General features: G+C 38.0%; 1 protein-coding gene across 1 annotated transcript in view; it reads left to right on the top strand.

The window, feature by feature from the left end:
* CUL1 (cullin 1) overlaps positions 1-20672 on the top strand; it is a 51959-nt gene extending 31287 nt beyond the window's left edge. The window contains exons 9-22 of the mRNA XM_065753080.1: positions 558-688; positions 4712-4819; positions 4905-5011; positions 7173-7221; positions 7714-7845; positions 8352-8469; positions 9334-9410; positions 10129-10260; positions 11295-11387; positions 12609-12656; positions 12733-12815; positions 14138-14243; positions 15411-15524; positions 20115-20672. Coding sequence (XP_065609152.1) covers positions 558-688; positions 4712-4819; positions 4905-5011; positions 7173-7221; positions 7714-7845; positions 8352-8469; positions 9334-9410; positions 10129-10260; positions 11295-11387; positions 12609-12656; positions 12733-12815; positions 14138-14243; positions 15411-15524; positions 20115-20195 — 1379 coding nt within the window. The 3' untranslated portion in view covers positions 20196-20672. The remainder of the gene's footprint in view (positions 1-557; positions 689-4711; positions 4820-4904; positions 5012-7172; positions 7222-7713; positions 7846-8351; positions 8470-9333; positions 9411-10128; positions 10261-11294; positions 11388-12608; positions 12657-12732; positions 12816-14137; positions 14244-15410; positions 15525-20114) is intronic.
* The last annotated feature ends 752 nt before the right edge of the window (positions 20673-21424 follow it).

Genomic DNA, 21424 nt, shown 5'->3' with positions numbered 1-21424 from the left:
TCTGCCAAAGGTATTTGTCAGGGTATCCAAGTTGCATTGTGTTTCCTACTATTGCTGCCACAAGTAGAAGTAACACCACTTACTGCCTTTTCCGTATTAACATATCTCTTAAAAGCTGTCCTGTGCATAGTAACTTTTAAAGGATGGTTGTCAGCTGGATAATCTTGTTGCATTTTTGGCACAGCAAGCAGTAACACTAATACAAGTCTTAATGAATTCAAAGGTTCATATAAATGCAGTGAATATTTTTAAATCATTGTATCTCCATCTTAGAAATCAAAGTAACCATAGTTCTGTAAATTAAATATTTTTTTATTTCTTGGTAAAGTAGTAATCTAAAGGGAAAGCATTTTAGTATTTAACAGATTGTTTTCTATTCAGCTTGTCTTACATTTGTAGGTTAGTGAGAAGACGTACTGTACTAGATATTTTTTCTTACTGTAGAAGTTGAATGTGTATTTTCATTGTTATTGATTAATTCATATTGGCAATTTTTAAATGATGAATTGGGAGTCATAGCTAGTACAAATAAGATACTGACTTCCCTTATTTTTCAGACCTGGGACGTATGTATAACCTTGTATCTCGAATCCAGGATGGCCTTGGAGAGCTGAAAAAGCTGTTGGAAACTCACATTCATAATCAAGGTCTAGCTGCAATTGAGAAATGTGGTGAAGCCGCTCTAAATGCAAGTATCTCCAAAAATATGTCTATATGTGATTACTGCCAGTTTATATTAACCCTCAAATGCAGGTTTCCAGTTGTCATGTGTTTTCCTTCTCTCTCATTCAGTTTGTGGGAACTAGGCAATTCTCACATATTTGTAGTAGGCTTAAAACAACTCCATATCGTTGTTTTTTGATTGTTTTGTTGTCCTGTTTCTGAGATTTCTTTTCCTTATGAATTTTGGCTGTCAGGTTTTCATGCTGCTCAAAGTTGGCTGTGCAAATGTGATATCTATGGATATAACTTGAAGTTCATGTTATAATAAGCATTTTGTATTTTATTTCAATTTCACTTTTAATTCATTATTGTGGCTTGTATGAGATTGTTTGAAGAAATTGTTTTTAATATTTTGGTGAATTGCTTCGTTCTTTTCGCATTCTGTTTTTACAAACATTAGGAATGGTAAGAAGAAGCAGGGTTTAGGGTTGAATCTCAGCAAAGCTAAGAAGTTGTTTAAAACCTTTAACCTTTTTAAATATAGAGAATGTGATGCTTACTATATTTTTATTTTTTTATAAGAAGGCAAAGCAAGATTAGAATTTACCAAAGGTTTATATTCTATCTAAAGCAGGATTAAATTTCTCTTCTGACAGATTTCATTTCAATCAGTCTTGGATACTCTTGAAATAGTACTAGTAACAGTACTTAGAATAGTGCTAGTAAATGTTGAAACAGTAGTCTTTAGTAGCTTACCCTCAGCAAGTTTGCAGATGGTACCAAGCTGAGCAGTGCAGTCGATACATTGGAAGGAAGGAAAGCCATCCAGAGGGACCTGGTCAAGCTGGAGAAGTGGGCCCATGAAATCCTAATGAGGTTCAATAAGGCCAAGTGCAGGGTGCTGCACTTGGGTTGAGGCAATCCCAGGTATTTATACAAACTGGGGGAAGATCTTGAGAGCAGCCCTGCTGAGAAGGACTTGAGGGTCCTGGTAGACAAGAAGCTGGACGTGAGCCAACAGTGTGCACTTGCAGCCTCTGTTCTGGGCTGCATTAAGAAAGGGGTGGCCAGCAGGGAGAGGGAGGTGATTGTCCACGTCTACTCAGATCTTGTGAGGCCCCATCTGGAGTACTGCATCCAGGCCTGGGGTCCCCAGTACAGGAAGGATGTGGAGCTCTTGGGGGGTGTCCAGAGGTGGGCTGCTAAGATGATCAGAGGGCTGAAGCACCTCTCCTATGAAGAAAGGTTGAGAGAACTGGGATTGTTTAGCTTGGAGAAGGCTCCAGGGCGACCTCATTGCAGTCTTCCAGTACTTGAAGGGTGCATATAAACAGGTGGGGGAACGGCTGTTTATGAGGGTGTATAGAGATAAGAGAGGGGGGAATGGTCTTAAACTAAGACAGGGGAGGTTTAGGTTAGGTATTAGGATGAATTCTTTCACACAGAGGGTGGTGATGCACTGGAACAGGTTGCCCAAGGAGGTTGTGGATGCCCTATCCCTGGACGCGTTCACAACCAGGCTTGATGTGGCTCTGGGCAACCTTGTCTATCGGCTGATAACCCTGCACATAGCAGGGGGGTTGAAACTAGAAGGTCATTGTGGTCCTTTTCAACCCAGGCCATTCTGTGATATGATACATGGATGGCAGTGAAGATTATGTTTTCAGCTGAAAATGTTTTGCATGTCTGAAGTTTGTGTTCATATGCTAGTTGTAAGTATGTAGCTCTTTAACAATATTGATGCTTTCTGAATCATGAAGTAACTTTAGGAATCTTCAGTTTCACCTTAAATTTTGAAATCAAACATGTTCCATAGTTGTGTCCCTCCAGGGGTTATCATTCTCAAGTTTCTTTATACCTGGTCTTTGAAGTACAGAGTAAAAAGTAACTTTCACTTTTTCTGGAATTAGCTCATCTTTGAGAGAAAAGATGCTTCTCAAGGAAAATCTGCCTCTTCTTCCTGTACCTTTTACTGTTTCTTTTTTCATAATTGCTTAGTTGTTAGCCCTCTACTGCAATTAGATATAATTGATTCTAACTTCAGTTTCTGTACTGTCTGAACAGCTAGTCAGCTGAGCAAACATCTGTCAGCTTTTCTGTAGTTAGTGGAGATGAAATAGATCAGATGAGTCAAGCTGATATTACTATTTGAGGTTTTTACTACAGAATGAGTTGTTCTAAACTCCATTATCTGTATTAATTAGACTTCAATCAGAGGACTACTGCTTTTAGTGTCTTCTGGTTATCTTTTCTGGTGTCATAATCAGCAAGATTGCTCTTCAGATGTCCACTATTTCTCTTTAGTTTATTGCCCACAAGTTATTCAGTAGTTTGTCAGTTCACTATCTTATCAAGTAAGGCAAAGCCTTAACTTGACAGTCTACGTAATCTGCATCTAAATTCAGCAGCAGAAAATGCTCTTCAGGATCCTGATAAAACTGTGTCCATCTTTTGCCATTTGTTCAAAGCATGTAGAATTACTGTGGAAGGGATTTAACAGGAGCACTTAATGCACAATCATTTTGTTCATGGACCTGTTTTTCATGAACTTAGTTTTGGTTCCTGTTATACTATGTGTTTCTGGAGTTACAGAAGTTCATTGCTTTACATGTAATATGTATGTATTATATAGCCATCAAGTGCCCTTTAGTTTTAAAATGGTGTTTGAACTTTTTTTTCACTTATTCTCCTGATATTTTAACTTTGATCATACATGTTTTTAAATTTAAGATCTGTGAAATGAAGATTTCTAGCCTTTTTAGACTCCTATGAAGTAGCTGCTGTTTGGTGTTTGAATTGCCTTTCATGGTTTCTACCGACTCCACTACATCTTTATGGAGATGCAGAGGTCAATAATTGCATGCAGGATTTGGGCTTTGAGTGCCATAGGTTTCATGTTTATTGGCATTTGGCTACCATTATCTTCTGAGTTTATTTTTTAACAGCCACTGGTGACTGAGATCTCAGTACTCAATTATACTTATTGGCAATACATGGTAACTTTTTTAGTACGTAGATGTTTTTCAGTCATTTCTTGTAACAGTTGTCAACTTAAAATTGTCTAGATCTCTCAGGTCTGATTGGAGTTAAGCTCATATTTTTGGAAATGTCTGACTGAATACATAATTTTGGTTTTTGTACTAGTTGCTGTTAATGAAGGCTTCCAGTCATGTCTGTCAGACAGGAGAAAGTAAACTAGTCTGGATAGATGCTAGTACAGATAGTATGTGATGCTTGATCATAATTAGTCAGACATGAAATCATAGAATCTTCTAAATTGGAGGGGGCCATTAATGGTCATCTAGTCCAACTCCCCTGCAATGAACAAAGATATTTACAGCTACATCAGGTTGCTCAGTCTCATCTTGCCTGACCTTGAATATCCTCAAAGCAGGGCTTCTGCAACCTCTCTGGGGTGGCCTGTGCCAGTGCCTCACCACTCTTACTGTGAAAACTGTTTTCCAATCTAAATCTCCCCTGTTCTAGTTTGAAATAGTCTCTCTTAGTCCTATCACAACAGACCCTGCTAAGGAGTGTGTCCCCTTCCTTCCTATAGCCCCTCTTTAGATGCTGAAGGGCTACTATTGTCTCTCCCTGGAGTATTCTCCAAGCTGAACAGTTCCAACTCTCTCAGTCTGTCCTCACAGGGGAGTTATTCTGTCCCTGGGGTCATACTTGTGGCCCTCCTCTGGATGCATTTTGCTTGCACTCAATCCTCTGTCCCACTGTTAGCATCACTGATGAAGATGTTGAAGAACGCTGGTCACAGTACTGACACCTGAGGGTCATAATGTCTCTGATTTCTATCCAGAGATTAAGCCATTGACTGCTGCTGCTATCTGGGAGTGGTCTTGCACCATCGAACAGTTTACTCATCAAATTCCATTTCTTTCCAATTTGTCAAGAAGGATGTTACAGGGGACAGTGTTAAAGACCTTATTCATGTTTTAGCAATTCACTAACATCTGTACATTTTCACCATAAAAAAAAATTGCCAGGGAATAACTCAATTTTGGAGGAAGGAGAAAGTAATCTCTTTTTATTACAGGATCCAAAAATGTATGTACAGACAGTGCTGGATGTCCATAAGAAATACAACGCTTTGGTAATGTCAGCGTTCAACAATGATGCTGGTTTTGTGGCTGCATTAGACAAAGTAAGTAAATTTATTGGAGTATGGTAATCATTTTCTATCCTCAGTTTTGTTTCCCAAAAATTTCACTGTCTTTTGTGATTTATAGGCTTGTGGTCGATTTATAAATAATAATGCAGTGACAAAAATGGCTCAATCATCCAGTAAATCCCCAGAGCTACTGGCACGATACTGTGATTCTTTACTGAAGAAAAGGTATGTTTTTGAAGACAGATGATTATTCCAGGTTGGCTTTTGTTTTAAAAGATTTATAAGATTTATTTTGTGCCTTCAAAAACAAATTTAACATTTCAAGAAAACTTAATTCATAAGTTCATAAGGTTGGAAAGTACCTACAAGATCATCTAGTCCAACCATCCTCCTATCACTATCCCTACCCAACTACTAAATCAAATCCCTTAGCACCTCATCTAAACGCTTCTTGAACAGTGCTAGGGATGGTGCCTCAACCACCTCCCTAGGCAGGCCATTCCAGTGCCTGACCACTCTTTCAGAGAAAAAATGTTTCCTCAGGTCTAATCTAAATCTTCCCCGGTGCAACTTGTGGCCATTCCCTCTCGTCCTGTTGTTATTTATCAGGGAGAAGAGGCCCACCCCCTCCTCACCACAACCCCCCTTCAGGAAGTGGTAGAGTGCAATAAGGTCTCCTCTGAGCCTCCTCTTCTCCAGACTAAACAATCCCGGCTCCCTCAGCCGCTCCTCATAAGACTTGTGCTCCAGACCCCTCACCAGTTTTGTTGCCCTTCTCTGAACACACTATTTGTACCAAATTCTGTTTAAAAAATAAAAATAGTGGGGAATTTCCTAATCATTGCAAGTAGCTTACTTCTTTAAGAAGTGGGGGGAGTAACAGAACAACTGATACATTTTTTTTCTGTTATAGTAATATAAGCTTTTTTTTTGAGTTCTAGGTGTTTTTTGATTGCTTGTTGTTCTAGATGTTTTGTTTTGGTTTTTTTTTTTGAAATTTGAGTTTTATTTATACATGTGTGTCTTAAAGCAAAGATGCGCATTTCCCTTTTCCATTGAAGCTTTTGTTTTCCTCCTGTCATCATCTTTGCATCTTCCATGTTGTCAGTGGTTTACAGGCTGGTTTGGCCTGGTTCTGTGACGATTAGTGCAGGGGACCCATGGACCCATGCCCCAGGAAAGGGGGAAGGGGAAAAGGGAGATAGCCTAGAAAGAAAACAGCGGCAGCTATCTGAGGAGGAAAGCTAATTTACTAAATGAGATTACTAAATCAGAAAGTAAAATAACACAGTATAATACAATATAATTGGAATTAAAGCTAATAAATCAAATAAAATGAGCAAGAGAGAGTGATAAACCAAAGGCCTTATGCTAAATGTGAGATGGCAGCAAGCACCCGCTGTTGATTCAATCCGTAAGGAAAAGAAGGTGTCTCGTGACGTGCGAACAGTTTTTATCTTTCCCTTTGAGAGGAAAAACGTAATAATACAAAGCAACACAAAATCCTCTGGGGAACATAGTTCTTCTCTTCTGAGGCAGGTGTACCCATAGCTATCAATGATCCATGGAGCTGGAGCATTAACTCTTCTACTTTAATACACTACATGATGTTTTGATGTGGAATACCAATACTAAAAATCACAAAACTGTGACACACATGGGCAGAAATTGAGACAAAAACATAATTCTAATTTCTTCTCATTCATAATTAAAGTATCTGGCTTCAGAGGATTAAGCAGTTTATAAAGTGAGTTGATGTCAGTCCAGTTCATACTGGATTTATGTCAGTTTTGTCACTGACAAGTTTGCTAGCTGTTATTGACAGGAAGGTTGGAAAATAAACCAGGAAAAGTTACTTTTTTTCCCTTTCTAATCTCCTCTCTCATTTTTTCTCCTGAAAAGGATTTATTTTTCCCTTCTACAGTGTAGATATACCTGATGTATCAGTAATACCTGATGGATAAGCACAGTGTTGAGGAAAACAGTGTGATACCAAATTAGCTGTCACCCAGTCAAGACCCAGCTCTCTGAACAGTTTTCTCTGTATTTTCTTTAATAAAGAAGTGAAGGTAACATTTAGCAGCAGAAAGAGATATCTAAATGGAGAAATCCTGAGAAGTATCAGGCTATCAGGAAGTCCCAAGCAGTTCATGGTACAGGAGTTCTAACTACTGTTTCAGAATCATATACTTTATGTACTTATGTACATGTATTTTATGAAATAAAAGACAAAAATGTTCAGTTTCCTCTTAAGAGTCTTTGGTCCCCAAACTAGTCAATTTGTTTTCTTTTATTTATTAAATAAATTTCCATATGCTTCCTTAAAGTTGGTTTAATGTAGCAGTTTGCAGAGTCATTTAAAAAAAATGAACTTCTTTCATTGCAGCTCAAAGAATCCAGAAGAAGCAGAATTGGAAGATACACTCAATCAAGTGGTAAGACATCTGTAAATAGTTCTCTTCTGTTTAAGCTCTGACTAGTTAGTAATATTCGACACTTATAAATCAGATGACATCAGACCTTTCCCTTTGTATGCTTGATTCAGTAGCTTTTCAGTAATAAGTCTCACAGATATGAAGATTGTTAGTTGTATTTTATTTTAATATAAGTTACTTAGTGTATTTAAAGTGAGTAGGGGGAATTTCTGCTAACTTCAGTTTTTTATATGTATGCGTATAGATAGTTTCTCCAGTGCGTTCTTATATAATATTTGTGGCTATGTATATTTATGAATAAATTAGACTTTGTGTGGAATACACAGTTAATGTGCTTTAAACTGTGTTCATTTTAGAAAAGTCACCAAAAATACAAAAAAAAAGCCACAAACTGCATCCAAATCTGACTTGCGAATGAAGCAGATAGTTACAGTTTTTTCACTACAAATACTAAAATATTTTTTTCTTACAATTTATCTTATGTTTTTCCAGATGGTTGTCTTCAAGTACATTGAAGATAAAGATGTGTTTCAGAAATTCTATGCTAAAATGCTTGCAAAAAGGCTTGTACATCAGAACAGTGCTAGTGATGATGCTGAGGCAAGCATGATCTCTAAACTTAAAGTGAGTACTCCTTGATCATCCTGTGATCTACCATATTGCATATCTTGGAATCCACTGATGTACGTACTTTCATTTTATGCTTTCTCATGTGTCATGTGTAACCAAAAAAGTGCACAGTCTTACTTCTCTTCCATTTCTGATTTATTTAAACTCCTTTGAACTTGAAGTGCACTTCTGTCAGATGGGGATTAAATATATTCTTATCCAATGAGTGACTTAGATATTGTTATCCAAATGGACAATTTGATGTAGTTAACCCTTATTTAGTACAAGGTCATTCAAAATAAGATGCGATGATCTTTTAGTACTGTCTCATTATGTGCTTATCCGCTTTTAAACAGTTCTCAGCTTCTGTTGAAGAGCATGTTCAGTTAGGATTTGAATAATGGAAGTACTGAACTTTGTACATTTTCTTTTAAGAAAATTGACTCCTTTAGGAATTCTTTGTTTTAATTTTTTGTCAAAATTCAGATTGCAGACATACCTGTTTTTTTTTTTTAATACAGCAAGCTTGTGGTTTTGAATATACGTCCAAGTTGCAGCGGATGTTCCAAGATATTGGTGTAAGCAAGGATTTGAATGAGCAATTTAAAAAGCATCTGACCAATTCAGAACCACTAGATTGTAAGTGATGTGTTTACTTATGTTACTTTTGAGTACTTTTAGTTTTGTCTCTTTTATACATGTAAAAGCTTATGATATGAGAGCAATACTTAATTGCCACATCATAATACCCAAAATTTAGAGTTACTATTTTGATGAAGATAGATTTTTATGCTAGATTTTTAGGTCTGTATATTATCTTCCAGTAACATTTCATAGTTTTTGCAGCTCATGATTAGGTACATAATAAAATCAAGTTGAATCCTATCTCTTTAATTGGAAAGATGATTATGCTTTTGAGCTATCTTTCTTAAAAGAGTTAAGAAAAAGGATCCTGTGTTTTAGAAAGCTTTACTGTTTTGTTTTGGAAGAAAGTCTGGTAATTGAAGTATTTTGAAACAAACCCTTTTGAAAATTGGTTATTTGTTAGATAACATTACAGTGTTTTAAGGCTTAAGTTTTATTTATTTTTCTTGCATTATACCTACTAACATATCAAAAAATTTTTACAAACCTACTTGTGTGATTTTTTTGTTGTTGTTGCCAGCATGTAGTGTGGTGCAATTTCAATGCAGATAAATGTGCTTGTTAGATAAGCAATCTGTTGTTGGTATAGAAACGGGCTAAAAATTTCTACAAAAAGAGAAAATTGAGTGTCACACAAAAAACTAAAGTTATTCAACTTGTTCCACTGTCTTACATGGATTCTTTTCTTCTGCAGTCTGAATAAAGAAGAAAAGAACATTTATTGTGTAATGATTTTTCACTGTGTTAGTTTAGCAACAGAATCTGCCCTTGTGTTAAAACTCAAATTGGTTTTTGGAAAAGCAAGTGAAAGCAAGGATGATAAAGCAGTTCATCGTGCTACTGTGCATTCTTTTTCAGTGGATTTCAGCATACAGGTGCTAAGTTCTGGATCGTGGCCATTTCAGCAGTCTTGCACATTTGCTCTGCCCTCAGAGGTAAGGTGCTGAACTTTGAGCAATAGAATTACTAAACAAGAAAGGAAGTTACCAATAAAAATCTGTTATTCTGGTGTGTCAGAGAGAACTGGAAGGTTCTTTTTTGTCCAGAAGCTTCGTATGTGTATTTTGTATTTGTTTTTTTTTTTTAGCTGAAGGATATTTGGAACAAAATAATTGCATAAAGATAGTGGGAGGAATTTGTATGAAATATCTAACACCCATCTCCTGTAGAAAGGTGGCGATTAATGAAGTTTCAAAACATTACATAGTAATTTAAAGATTTGTTAGCGTATCTGTTTTTAATATGGTTTTATGTAAGAATCTTCCTTCACAGTTGCTTCAGCTCTGTCCAGTGCAGTTTGGATACTGTAACCATTATTGAGTCCTTATAGATAACAGATAAAAAAAAAAATTGTTTATGTCATGAATTTAACTGTTTTTAGGGGAGTTATCATTGTAGTTAAATCACTTTCTCACCTTGCTTGATGTTCCATAAAAAAATGAAATTTACATTTTTGTTTACATTTAAATGCATTATTAATAATAAAAAAAGAAAACTTACATCCAGTCTTAAGACTATGAATATTTTAGATTTTGGACAATATGGCATGTATAACGTGATCAGATTTAACTTGTGTGTTGGTTCCACAGCATGTTGTAGTAGCAGGTGAAGGAAAATAATATTCTTGGTTTTCTTGTTTTGTTTTTTATACAGTTAGAACGGAGCTATCAGAGATTTACTGCATTTTATGCCAGTCGTCATAGTGGAAGAAAATTAACATGGTTGTATCAGCTTTCCAAAGGGGAACTAGTCACCAACTGTTTCAAAAATAGATACACATTACAGGTAAGAATAGGGTTCTGTCAATAGAAACACTTGGTTGCATTTTTAGAGCTGATTGCTGTGTTGCTTAGGAGATGTGCATTTGCACTCTTTTCCACTGCTTTTATGTGTTCAGTCTCTTCACTCATTATTTTTCCCTCACATTAAGGGATCACTGTGTAGATAAATGTTTAAAACAGCAAAGTATGAAATTAGTTAAGTAGCAGAGTTCATGTAAAATACTTGTACCCCCATGCAAATGAACTTCAGTTGATGATACAGTGAGTTGAGCTGTCTATTAGTTGTATGTCAAAATATTCATTAATTATATGTAGTAATATATATCAAGTATTTTAAACTATTCATTTCCTTAATTGTTGCATTAGTGTGTGTGTACGTATACATGTGTTTAACTACTAAGCATTCATTTGCTTTACTCAAGTGAATAATACTACTGGCTTTGTAAAAATTCTCAGTGTCACAGTAAATAGAACTTTTACTATATATTTCATGTACTTACTATAATGTCACTAAGATCTGTTTAAAATAAATTTGACTTAGAAATCTTACGTATTACTTTTGGTTTAAATGGTTTTTGAGCTGGGTTGTGTGCAACTGCAACAGTTGCAACTGTAACCTCTTTGTGAAAGATCTCGTGTGTTATGCTTTTGTGTGTACTCTCTCAAAAAGAGCTCAGAACAGTGAGAAGAAACAAGATAATTTGAACTTTTATAATCAACATGGTAACTCTGGCGATAAGCTACTGATAGCTGCTTGCTTATAAATTTGGTTTCATTATACTGGTAGATTTAGTAAGGTTTTGAAGATTAATTCAGTAGTCTGTGTAGGTGTTTAATGAAGGTTAAATGTTTATATGATGCAGGGAGGTAGAATTTTGGTTGTACAAGTAGCATCTGTATTGTGTGTGAAGTGATCAGCACTAGTTGGCTATTTTCCTTTGTCCAATTATTTGTCTGTTTTTACACTGGCGAATTTCAAACTGCTCAAGTTCTGGAAGTGCGTGCGTATGTTCTCATTCTGATTTTTGTATCTGATAGGCATCCACATTCCAGATGGCAATTTTACTGCAGTACAACACAGAAGATGCCTACACCGTGCAGCAGTTGACAGACAGTACTCAAATAAAAATGGTAGTGCCTTTGCACATTTAACTGTACTTATTCATAAGTCTTTTGGTCATCAGGGCTCTTCTGCTATTGTAAGAAATCGGGTTTAGGCTGTCCTGAAGGTGCAGATGTGCTTCCCTGGTTTACTTTCCTGTAATTACTAACCGCTTAGTCTTTGGTAAATCTTTGTCTTGTCACTTGAAAGAATTGTGTAGCTTCATGCTGACCTCTGCTGTCTCACTACATATTTAATAGTAAAAGATGACACTGTGGGAGGAACAGCATTTTTCCTAAATGATTATTTTGTATTTCTGTTCTCTGCATTTCAAAGGTTATGTACGTGATCATATCAAAATCTGTATGTCATAAATTCACTCTCTTGTAGAAAAGGTACATTTCTTATTCTTCCCAAGTAGCTTTTGTGGCCCAAGGTTTATTTGGCGTTTGTGTCTTTTCCTAGTAGTTCTGAATCAAGTCTGCTGGGACTTCTGGAAAGCTTGGCAATCTCTAGTCAGGTGGATTTTTACTTTTTGATTTTAGAAATGCAAATCTAGTAAGTTACTGCTGTTGATGGTTTATAGCAAATACAGAAGTCTTCCACAGGGTTGCCATTTGTTACAGGTGGTTTTTTGCGTATTTCTGTAGATAGATGCAGACATTTTATATCTACAGAGTAAGTTTTTTGTGTAGATTGTGATTGGACCAGAATAACAATGTGTGCAGATGAAGCCTAGCAACATGAAACCCAGAAGACTTGGACTGTGCTAAAATGGCAGCTTTTCGGGCTTGCACAGACCATTGACTAGTGTAGCCATCTGGGTGACTAGTAACAGAACCCAACCCCTTATTGTACTGAAGACAAGAAAAATATATTAATCAGAAAACAGAAGATGCTTACTTCCTGAAGCTTAAGCTTGGCATGGTACTTATATAAATATGGCTTAGAGAAAAATGATCTCTTGATTTGCAAGTGAATAAAATAATAGCTGGGAGTATCTGTTTTTTGGAATTAGTCTTTATAAAGAATTGTAGTTGCCAATTGCAGGGTGATATGTCCTAACACCCAGGAAGGCTCACTATGTTTTATTTCTGTGAACTACATCTTTATTGCTTTCCAGGCTCATGTTATGGTGTTCTGCACTCAGTAGTTCTTAGTGTAAATCTGTGTATTCTTATTAAAGGGTTATAATTTATGGAAAGGAAAGGAGATGGCTGTCTGTACTGATGTTTTCTATAATTTTATAGGATATCTTGGCACAAGTTCTACAGATACTGTTGAAGTCAAAATTACTTGTAAGTACCTGTTGCTTTTTTATGATTTGCTTTAATAGTTGATAAAATGTACTGACTAGTGTTTATTTTCTTCCAGGTTTTGGAAGATGAAAATGCAAATGTTGATGAGGTGGAGCTAAAACCAGATACCTTAATAAAGCTGTATCTTGGTTATAAAAAGTAAGGAAAAACTTCAACTATGTATTGTTGTATTTGAAATGGTAGTAGAATTTTATATTCCTGGAATTAAAGTTCCTGAGTTCAAGTCCCAGTTCAAGTAGAAATCCCTGTATCAGCTTCAGAAGAGGTAGTTGGCTAGTAAGGAAGTAGCAAAGATTTCAACTGACCTTGACTTTGTCATTAAAGGCTGTCATGACCTTAATGTTTTCCTATCTCAATTTTGCTCCTTGAATATTGTGTATTTTTTGCATAATTTATAAAGGTGCATGACTTAAATGCAGTCAGAAAAATACTTCATATTCTATGATTACCAAAGGCTTAAATATTTATCCAGTGGAAATAACTTGAACTTCTCATCAGCAGACTCATTTTAGAACTTCAGAGTGTAAAGTGCTGTGGTAACTTAAACATGATTCCCAATAGTTTTTTTCACCTACTTTAACAGGTGTTTTCTATGCCTGTGTATTTTGAGCTGCCCTCACCACTCTGACTTTTTACCATACTAACCTGAGCATAGGCATGCATTCTTTGAGAAGTTAAGTTCTTCCTGAAGATAAAATCTCAAGTGAAAGAAACACTTTAAAACCTGTCCTTGTATACACCCTTCTGTATCTACTTTTAACCTTTTTGATCTATAACTGAAGTTTTGAGCATGCACATTGGTCAGTTACACCAATGCAATAATGGAAGCATTCAAATGTTGCTGCATTGTGTGGATTGGAGGCTCTCCAGTTATGGCTTACAAGATGACACTGAGTATGTAATGGATCTTCTCCTTACTGCAGTGCTTCTAAGTATAGTTGACTGGCCACACTCTTGAGTGCCTTGGCGCTGTGGCTTATTCCCCACTTGTAATGTGGGATGGTATGTGGTACATATAGTAATGGCACAGCTGTGGGCACTGTAGAGTATATGAAAAGCATAATTCTGTTTTATAGGATAAGTGCTTTTCTCTACAGTCACAATCTAAATGTAAAAATGGTGATTTTATTTCTACTCTTTCTTTCTTTCTAATGTTCACTGATAAGAAGCTTTTTACTAAACATAGAACTCATTCAAATCAAGTAACTATATAGCTCTGATTTGACCTAACAGATTGCATTCAGTAAGTCATGAAGTACGTTAACAACCATCAAATAGATATTTGGGGTTTCTATTTTTTGCTCTTTTATTTATTTTAGCTTGAATAATGTCTAACACTTTTGGGAGTACCGAAGTCCACTTTCCTTGTAAAATACTGATAATGTGGTGTACGTTGGTGAGGGTTTTTTTCTTTTGGAAATAGGCTAATTCGTTTGATTAACTTCTGTTTTTCTTTACAGCAAAAAGTTGAGGGTAAATATAAATGTGCCAATGAAAACTGAACAGAAGCAGGAGCAAGAAACTACACACAAAAATATAGAGGAAGATAGGAAACTACTGATTCAGGTGACTTACTGCAGGATTCTACTGCACAATGCACATGATTTCAGTTTTATAGTCCTCTTAGGAAGCATACCATGTACTAAAAGCAGTGTAGCATTCCAATGCAATAGGCTGTCGCTAAAAATATATTACAGCACTTTTAAAGTTCCTTCCAGTCTGTAACAGAAAATGTAGAAAAGCATAGTATGATGTATTTTCCATTTTAACATGTATTTGGGTTCAGTGGATGCATATGCTCACCAGACTTCTATTCTGAATGAAAATTGGAAATATTTAGGTTGAATGAACTTGAAGGAATTTTTCTACCACTTTATTTAGTAGTTAAATACTTCTAAAGTAAGTAGAGGGGGCAGAGAAAGCAAATAGAATAGAGTAGTTCAGTTGGAAAGGACATTCAAAAACCAAGTCCCAATTGCCTTTTCCTCTTCAGGACTAACCAGAAGTTAAAGCACATCAATATGGATGTTGTCCAACTGCCCCTTAAACATTTGACAGGCTTAGTTTGCGGCATCAGCCACCTGCCTGAGATTACAAATGTACTGCTAAAAGAATGTCACAACAGAAATCTTACCTATGTATTTAACCTTATTATACAAATATTTCTTTGTTGTTGGTGGTACCATTGTTCTTGCTGATCTTAAATAACATAGTTCTCAAAATTCCTGTGTCAGAAACACTTGATGAGTGCATTCTTTGTAAAATCTGAATTCTAAAAATCAGTGTGAGTAGTTGGCACTCTGTAGGTGTGTGGGAACTGCAAAGTCATGAATCATTGGTCCACACCAATGATTAAATCCCTGGTAAAGAGAGACAGCCAGCCCTGGGACCAATTCCTCCTGAAGCCTCATTTAAGGGACTGGCTGCCACAAGGGAGGGATCTTCTACTGGGAGATGCCTCCTTTTCAAGTATTTGGTGAGCCCCGATCCTTTGGATGGGTAAGCACATCTTTCTTTAACTGGGTTGTGACCATCAACCATTCGTTAGGTAGTTAAGAACTGGTTACTGTAGGGAAAGGTAATGGCAGATAGATAAGCTTATACCTGTCTCCTGCTGAAGTTGTTTGTTATGTCAAAATATTCATTGTGTTAGCATACGTGATCCACTGGAGAAATAAAATGGCTTTATACAGGACAAGCTCCTAAGCATATTGTTCTGACTTTGCTGTGCAGGCTGCTATTGTAAGAATCATGAAAATGAGGAAAGTTCTAAAACACCAGCAACTGCTTGGAGAAGTGCTAACACAGTTGTCCTCAAGGTTCAAGCCACGAGTTCCAGTAATTAAGGTATGTGAGAATTACTGCTCTAAAACTGTTCCTGGTGATGAGCAGGATTTTAAAATCTTTCTGAGTTACAAATGGAAACTAAAATAACATCTTCAAAGGCATGGCAGAGCAGTTTGTGTGGCAGTTCATGCTGGAGGGTACTGAAACTGGTTTCCAGCAGTGGCTGTAACCTCCTCATGTGGAGTTCCACCATGGCATCCATCCAGAAGAAAGCCATGCCCTATGTGGTTTGTGGCCACTCAAGCCAGAGGAAGTGATATGGCCACAAAAAGAGCCGTTGCAAACGGCATTCCCTTCTGAGTGAAACAGAAAGTCTAATATGCTGCCTGAGTCCAACCCGTAGAGAAGTCTGTTGCTTTCCTTTGGGCCTGGATAAGAATCATCACTAGAAACGTCACTCAGCTGGTACAGTTCTCTGATTACCTATTATTGGTTTTTCGTGTTGGCAGTGATGAAGTAGCTAAGACAAGTCCAAAAGCTATCAAAAGGGACTTGCGGGCTTTGGGAAAATTGGTAACAAGATTGGGTGCACAGGTAGTTTTTTTTTCTGTCCTTTGAGCAGCAGAGATAAATATTGAAAGGAGCAGGCAGAGACCCAGAATGCCAATATGTGGCTCTTAAGCTGGTAAAAACAGTAAAATTTTCTATTTCTTGACCGTGAGAAGGTCTGCACAATGCTGGGCCTGCTAATGCCTGATGGGATGCCCCTTTCTTAGAGGGATTTCTTAAAGAGATTTTTGTGTGGGAGTTTGCAGGGGCTGATTACAAGATTAGAAGGGGAAAAAGGATAAAACCAAGTCTGCCTGCGATAAACTATGGAATGGCATGATGGCATGCCACTGCCATTCAGAGGGACTTCATGTTAGTGAAATCCTTCACTCTGCTTCATGAGGTGCTGGGTACAATGAAGCAATCTGAAATGCTGCATGCCGTTAGTGTAGATGCATGAGAAACAACCAGAAAAGACTGGAAGTCTTGGCTCTGTCCCAGAGCTATAACATCACTGGCATGAGTGAAATCTGGTGGGAAGAAGTCCTGTGACTGATATTTCTGGATCGTTAGAGGCTCTTCAGAAGAGACAGGCATGGTGAGTGAGGTGATGAGGTGGTCCTGTGTGTAATGAAGGGAACGGACTGTACAGAGCTGTCAGCTGTGAATGATGTGATTGAGAGCCTCTGGGTCAGGATGAAAGGAAGGATAAGTAAAGGAGTGTAAGGTGTGAGGTTAACAGAATGAATAATACCAAATGCTATTATGGCCAAGATATTTTATAGACGGTATTATTGAACAGATTATTGTGATGGGAAAGAGACAATCAAAATGAAGGGGAAAAAATGCTCATCTGTGTCCTAGGCTCGCAATAGGAAACTCCAAAGGAGCAATTGCCATCAATAGATCCTTCCCCAGTGATGGTCAGCCCTTAAATGGCATCTAGGGGAGGTGGATCCAGGCTTCACCCTGTCTTGTCACAAAGGTGAATTGCCTTTACCTCTGGTCCTGCAGCTGATTCAGTGCTTGCCTCAGGTGATCAATCAGTGGTTCAGGCTGATTCAACAGTTCCCATACAAGGAGATATAATTGTGTGAGTTTGCTGTAGACCACCAGCCAGTATGACAACAACAGTTAATTATTCTTTACAGAACTAAGGGAGAGCTCTAGATCAACCATCCTCCTTATGAGGGACTTCAGCTTCTCAGATACTGAGATCATCACACAGCTGATACAAACAGGTCCAGAAGATGCCTAAAACACTTTGATAACAATTGCCTGGTACAGGAGCTGACAAATAAAGGTCCCCTCCTAGATCTGTTGCTTGTGAACAGTGAAGGTCTCATGGGTCAAGTGGTGCTTGGTGGCCATCTTCATCATAGTGACCATGAAGTGGTTGAATATTAAATCTTTGGTGATTGGAGGAAAACAACCACCAAAACTTCAACCCTGGATATGGGGAGAGCAGATTACTGTTTACCTGAGCTGCCTGAAAAGTGCCCTGGGAAACTGCTTTTGATGGTGTTGGGATTCATTAGTGCTGGTCAGTTTCAACTTGGCTGAACAGGGTTGTTCTTATAGAGCTTAGGCAGGAGAATGAAGTGCGTTATCACTAAAAGCAAGGTCAGGTGACATGGGAATATTACAGAGATGCTGTATGCCTTCATTAGAGTTAGAAAGAAAATTCAAATGTCTGAAGCTCTATTACAAGCTGAGGCTGGCCACTGGTAACTAAATTAACTACATTAATAGCAAAAGGGGAGAACTAGATAGAACACTGGTTCATTATTTTGATGCAAATAGTCATCTTTTCTTAGGCGAATGGCATTAAACTATGCTTCCACTATGCCCTTACTTGCCTGTCTTCAACTCTAATGGTGAGCTCTGGCACCTTAGGTGCCTTAAGTGGACTGGAGGTCTGTGACTGGGAGCTATCAACTTCCAGCAAACTGAACTTGTGTGAGGTTTTCTGCTCCATGTGGATGCATGTAAGTCTATTAGACCTGATGAGATTCGTTCCAGGGTACTCAGAGTGCTGGCTGATATTGTGAGACCTGTCTCAATTATTTTCCAACTGTCTTAGGAATCTGGAGAGGTCCCAGTTGGCTAGAAGCTGGCAAACATTGTTCCAATTGTCAAGAAGGGCAAGAAAGAAGATCCTGGTAATTATAGGCCTGTCAGTCTTGCTTCAGTGACTGGTAAAATTATGGAGAAAACTAATGCTGGGAATTAATGGAAAACAACTGAAGAATAGTGTCGTTGTTGGTCACAGTCAGCATGAGCTCATGAGTGAAGGGTCCTGTTTAGCTAATTTATTAATTTCCTTTTATGACAAGGTCACCTATCTGGTTGACAAAGAGAATCTCATTTGTTTTCTTTTTAGATTTCAGTTAAGTTTTTGATACTGTTTTTCAATACAGTTAAGTTTTTGATACTGTACAAAATGTCCAGCATACAGCTAGACAAAAACAGTGTTGTATAAGCAATTATTTGACAGGTTGGGTGCAAAGGAGATTGCATCAGTGAACAGCCCCTAGTGGAGTTCCCCAGGGCTCCATTTTAGGGCCAGTTCTCTTTAATTTAGTTAGATGGATAACCACCTACTGCATGAAGTTTAGTAAGAGGAAGTACTGCATTTTGCATCTGGGAAGGAGCAACCCTAGCTATTCATACAGATGCAGGTTTGAGAGCAGCCCTGGGGATAGGGATTTAGGGGTCTTGGTTGACAGCAACGTGAACAATATGCCTAGGCAGCCAAGAAGGCCAACCATATACTGGGGTGCATCAAGCTAGCTAGTTGAGGGAAGTGATTTGTACTGCTCTATACTGCAGTGGTGCAGCCTCACCTTGAGTACTGGGTGCAGCTTTGGGTGCCACAGTACAAAATGGATGTAACTATTAAAAAGTACCCAAATGAAGGCTACTAAGATGGTGATGGGTCTAGACAGGAAGCTGTTTGAGGAGTGGCTGAAGTCCTTTCATTTGTTAAGCCTAGTTAAGAAGGGACTGAGGGGAGGGACCTCATCATGACCTACAGCTTTCATACAAAGGGAAGTAGAGGGAGAGGCACTGATTGCTTCTCTGGTGACCTGCAGTAGAACCTGTGGGAACTGCACGAAGCTGTGATGGGAAATTCAGGCTGGGTATCAGGAGAAGATTCTTCACCAAGGTTGTGGTTGGGCATTGGAGCAGCCTCACCAGGGAACTGAGCTTGCCAGAGTTAAGTGTCTAAACAGTGGTCTCAGACATATGGACTGATTGTTTTTTCTGATGGTACTGTGTAGAGCCAGAAGTTGGACTTGCTGATTCTTATGGGTCTCTTCCAATTTGGGATATACTATGATCCTAACAAGGTGAAATAGGTAGAGACATTTTCAGAGCTGTAACAAAGCAGTAAATATTTTAAGTAGGATATGCAGATTTCTTTTACGATTTCTCAGTCATATTTTTGCATCCATGCCAGTATGCCGTAACCCATGCTCCATGCTTGCCTTCTTGCTCTCACAGTTGTGCAGGTCCCACCTTTTGCAGGCATGGTTGATATCCTAGTTTCCTAATCCCTAATCTCTTCTAGAATAAAAAAAAAAATTGGGGGGGGTGGGTTGTATTTAACTATTGTTTCACGATTGGTTGGTTTAGTGTTGCCACAAATGTTTTTTCTACCCCAGACAGACAGGTGGAGCAAGGAACAGGCAGTGGAGAGCCATTACAAAACCAGGCACCAATGCTAGAAAGATGAGCATACAGACAAGTTGTTCTAGGCAACTAGTTACTACAGTAGCAATCTTCAGTAAGCACTCAACAAATAAAAAGTTAAACAGATGCACTCTTACTACCAAGTTGCTCATTACTGAGTACAGTAGTCAGCTGATCTCCAAGTCACTACCATGGAATGGCATCAAGTAAGCATAATTCAATTTAGTGGATTAGTGGAGTCCTCTTCTTGGTTGTGGTCAGAAACAGGAGAGTGAATTGCCTTCGTTTGTGCCTGTAACCTGCTGCCATCCTCTACTTGGCATATATTTCAGTGGCCAAAATTGTTCAAAGTTTGTAGCAACCAGAAGGTAATGTCTCTCCACTTACCTTTGCTTCTCCCCACAGAAATGCATTGACATATTGATTGAGAAGGAGTACTTGGAACGTGTTGATGGTGAGAAGGACACCTACAGTTACTTGGCTTAGTGTTTTTAGTAGAAATTTTCTGACTGTGTGACACTCGGCAAATAGGTATGTGATGGAAAGAATGAAAGCAACAGGACTTCATAGCAGCCACTCTGCTGCCATTTGGACCTCCCTTTTTAATAACTGAGACCAGGACTCCCCATCAGCCAGTCTCAGATTTACATCAGAACTGCTCAGGATTGATACATTTCAAGTATGTAAATATGGACACCAATGCCATTTAATCTAATTTAAGAACAGAGAGGAATCAGACCCTTCTCCTTTAAGGGTTGCATGCTACTGCATTTAAATCAATACATTGGCTATATGATAAACAGCTGCCATTGCTGGCAGCACTTACAAATGTTGGCAGCACTTTCAGAGCAAGTCTGAATGGACCCATGTGTAATCTGCTATGAAAAACCATTTGTATAGTGTGTTTCATTTTTTAATGTGTGATAAATAATAAAAAGAAGTTAAAAGATTTCTTTACAAGTTGCATTTGGTTTTATTAAGTTTCATGACTTCTCTTTCTAAATGTAAATAAAAGGTATAATAATGGTTATGAAACCTACAGAAATTTGTTTTGCCTTTCCTCCTTTCCTTTGTTTTCCAGTGATTTAAAGCATACTGTTCTCTGAAGAAATGAACTTTCATCCATAATCAAACAAATGTTATTTCTTTTTAAGAGGAGATGTTTTGAAAAAAAAAAAATTGTGGTCCTTTCACAAGAGAGAATGGAAAATAGGCGAAATATGCAGACATACTTGGTCATCTGAAATCTAAGCTAATTTTTTAATATAGCACATCACTCTTCCCACAGTCTCCCCACAGTATTCTCCTGGAAAAGCCAGCAACCCAGAGCTTGGACAGGTATATACATATGCTTTGCAGGATGAAGATGTGGCTGGAGGGCTGGGCACAAAGAGTTTTGGTGAATTGAGTTAATTCCATTGGGGGCCTAGTCATGAGGGGTGTTCCTCAGGGTAAGTATTGGGTCCTGTTTAATATCTTTATTGATGATCTGGATGAGGGAGTTGAGTACACCCTCTGTAAGAACAAGAAGTCGGGGGTAAGTGATCCTCTCCTTTTGGATAGGAAAGCCCTACAGAGGGATCTTGATCCCCCTGAGGCCAAGGAGATGAAGTTCAACAAGACAAGTGCTTGGGTCCTGCACTTAAGTTACAGCAACCCCTTACAATGCCTATAGGCTTGGGGTGGAGTGGCAAGAAGGCTGTGTGAAGAAAAAT

This window comes from Cyrtonyx montezumae, unplaced genomic scaffold, assembly GCF_038088225.1.
Source record: "Cyrtonyx montezumae isolate F1298 unplaced genomic scaffold, pur_monq_1.0 scaffold_8, whole genome shotgun sequence".
Classification (NCBI taxonomy): domain Eukaryota; kingdom Metazoa; phylum Chordata; class Aves; order Galliformes; family Odontophoridae; genus Cyrtonyx; species Cyrtonyx montezumae.
This window is presented reverse-complemented; position numbering and strand designations above follow the sequence as displayed.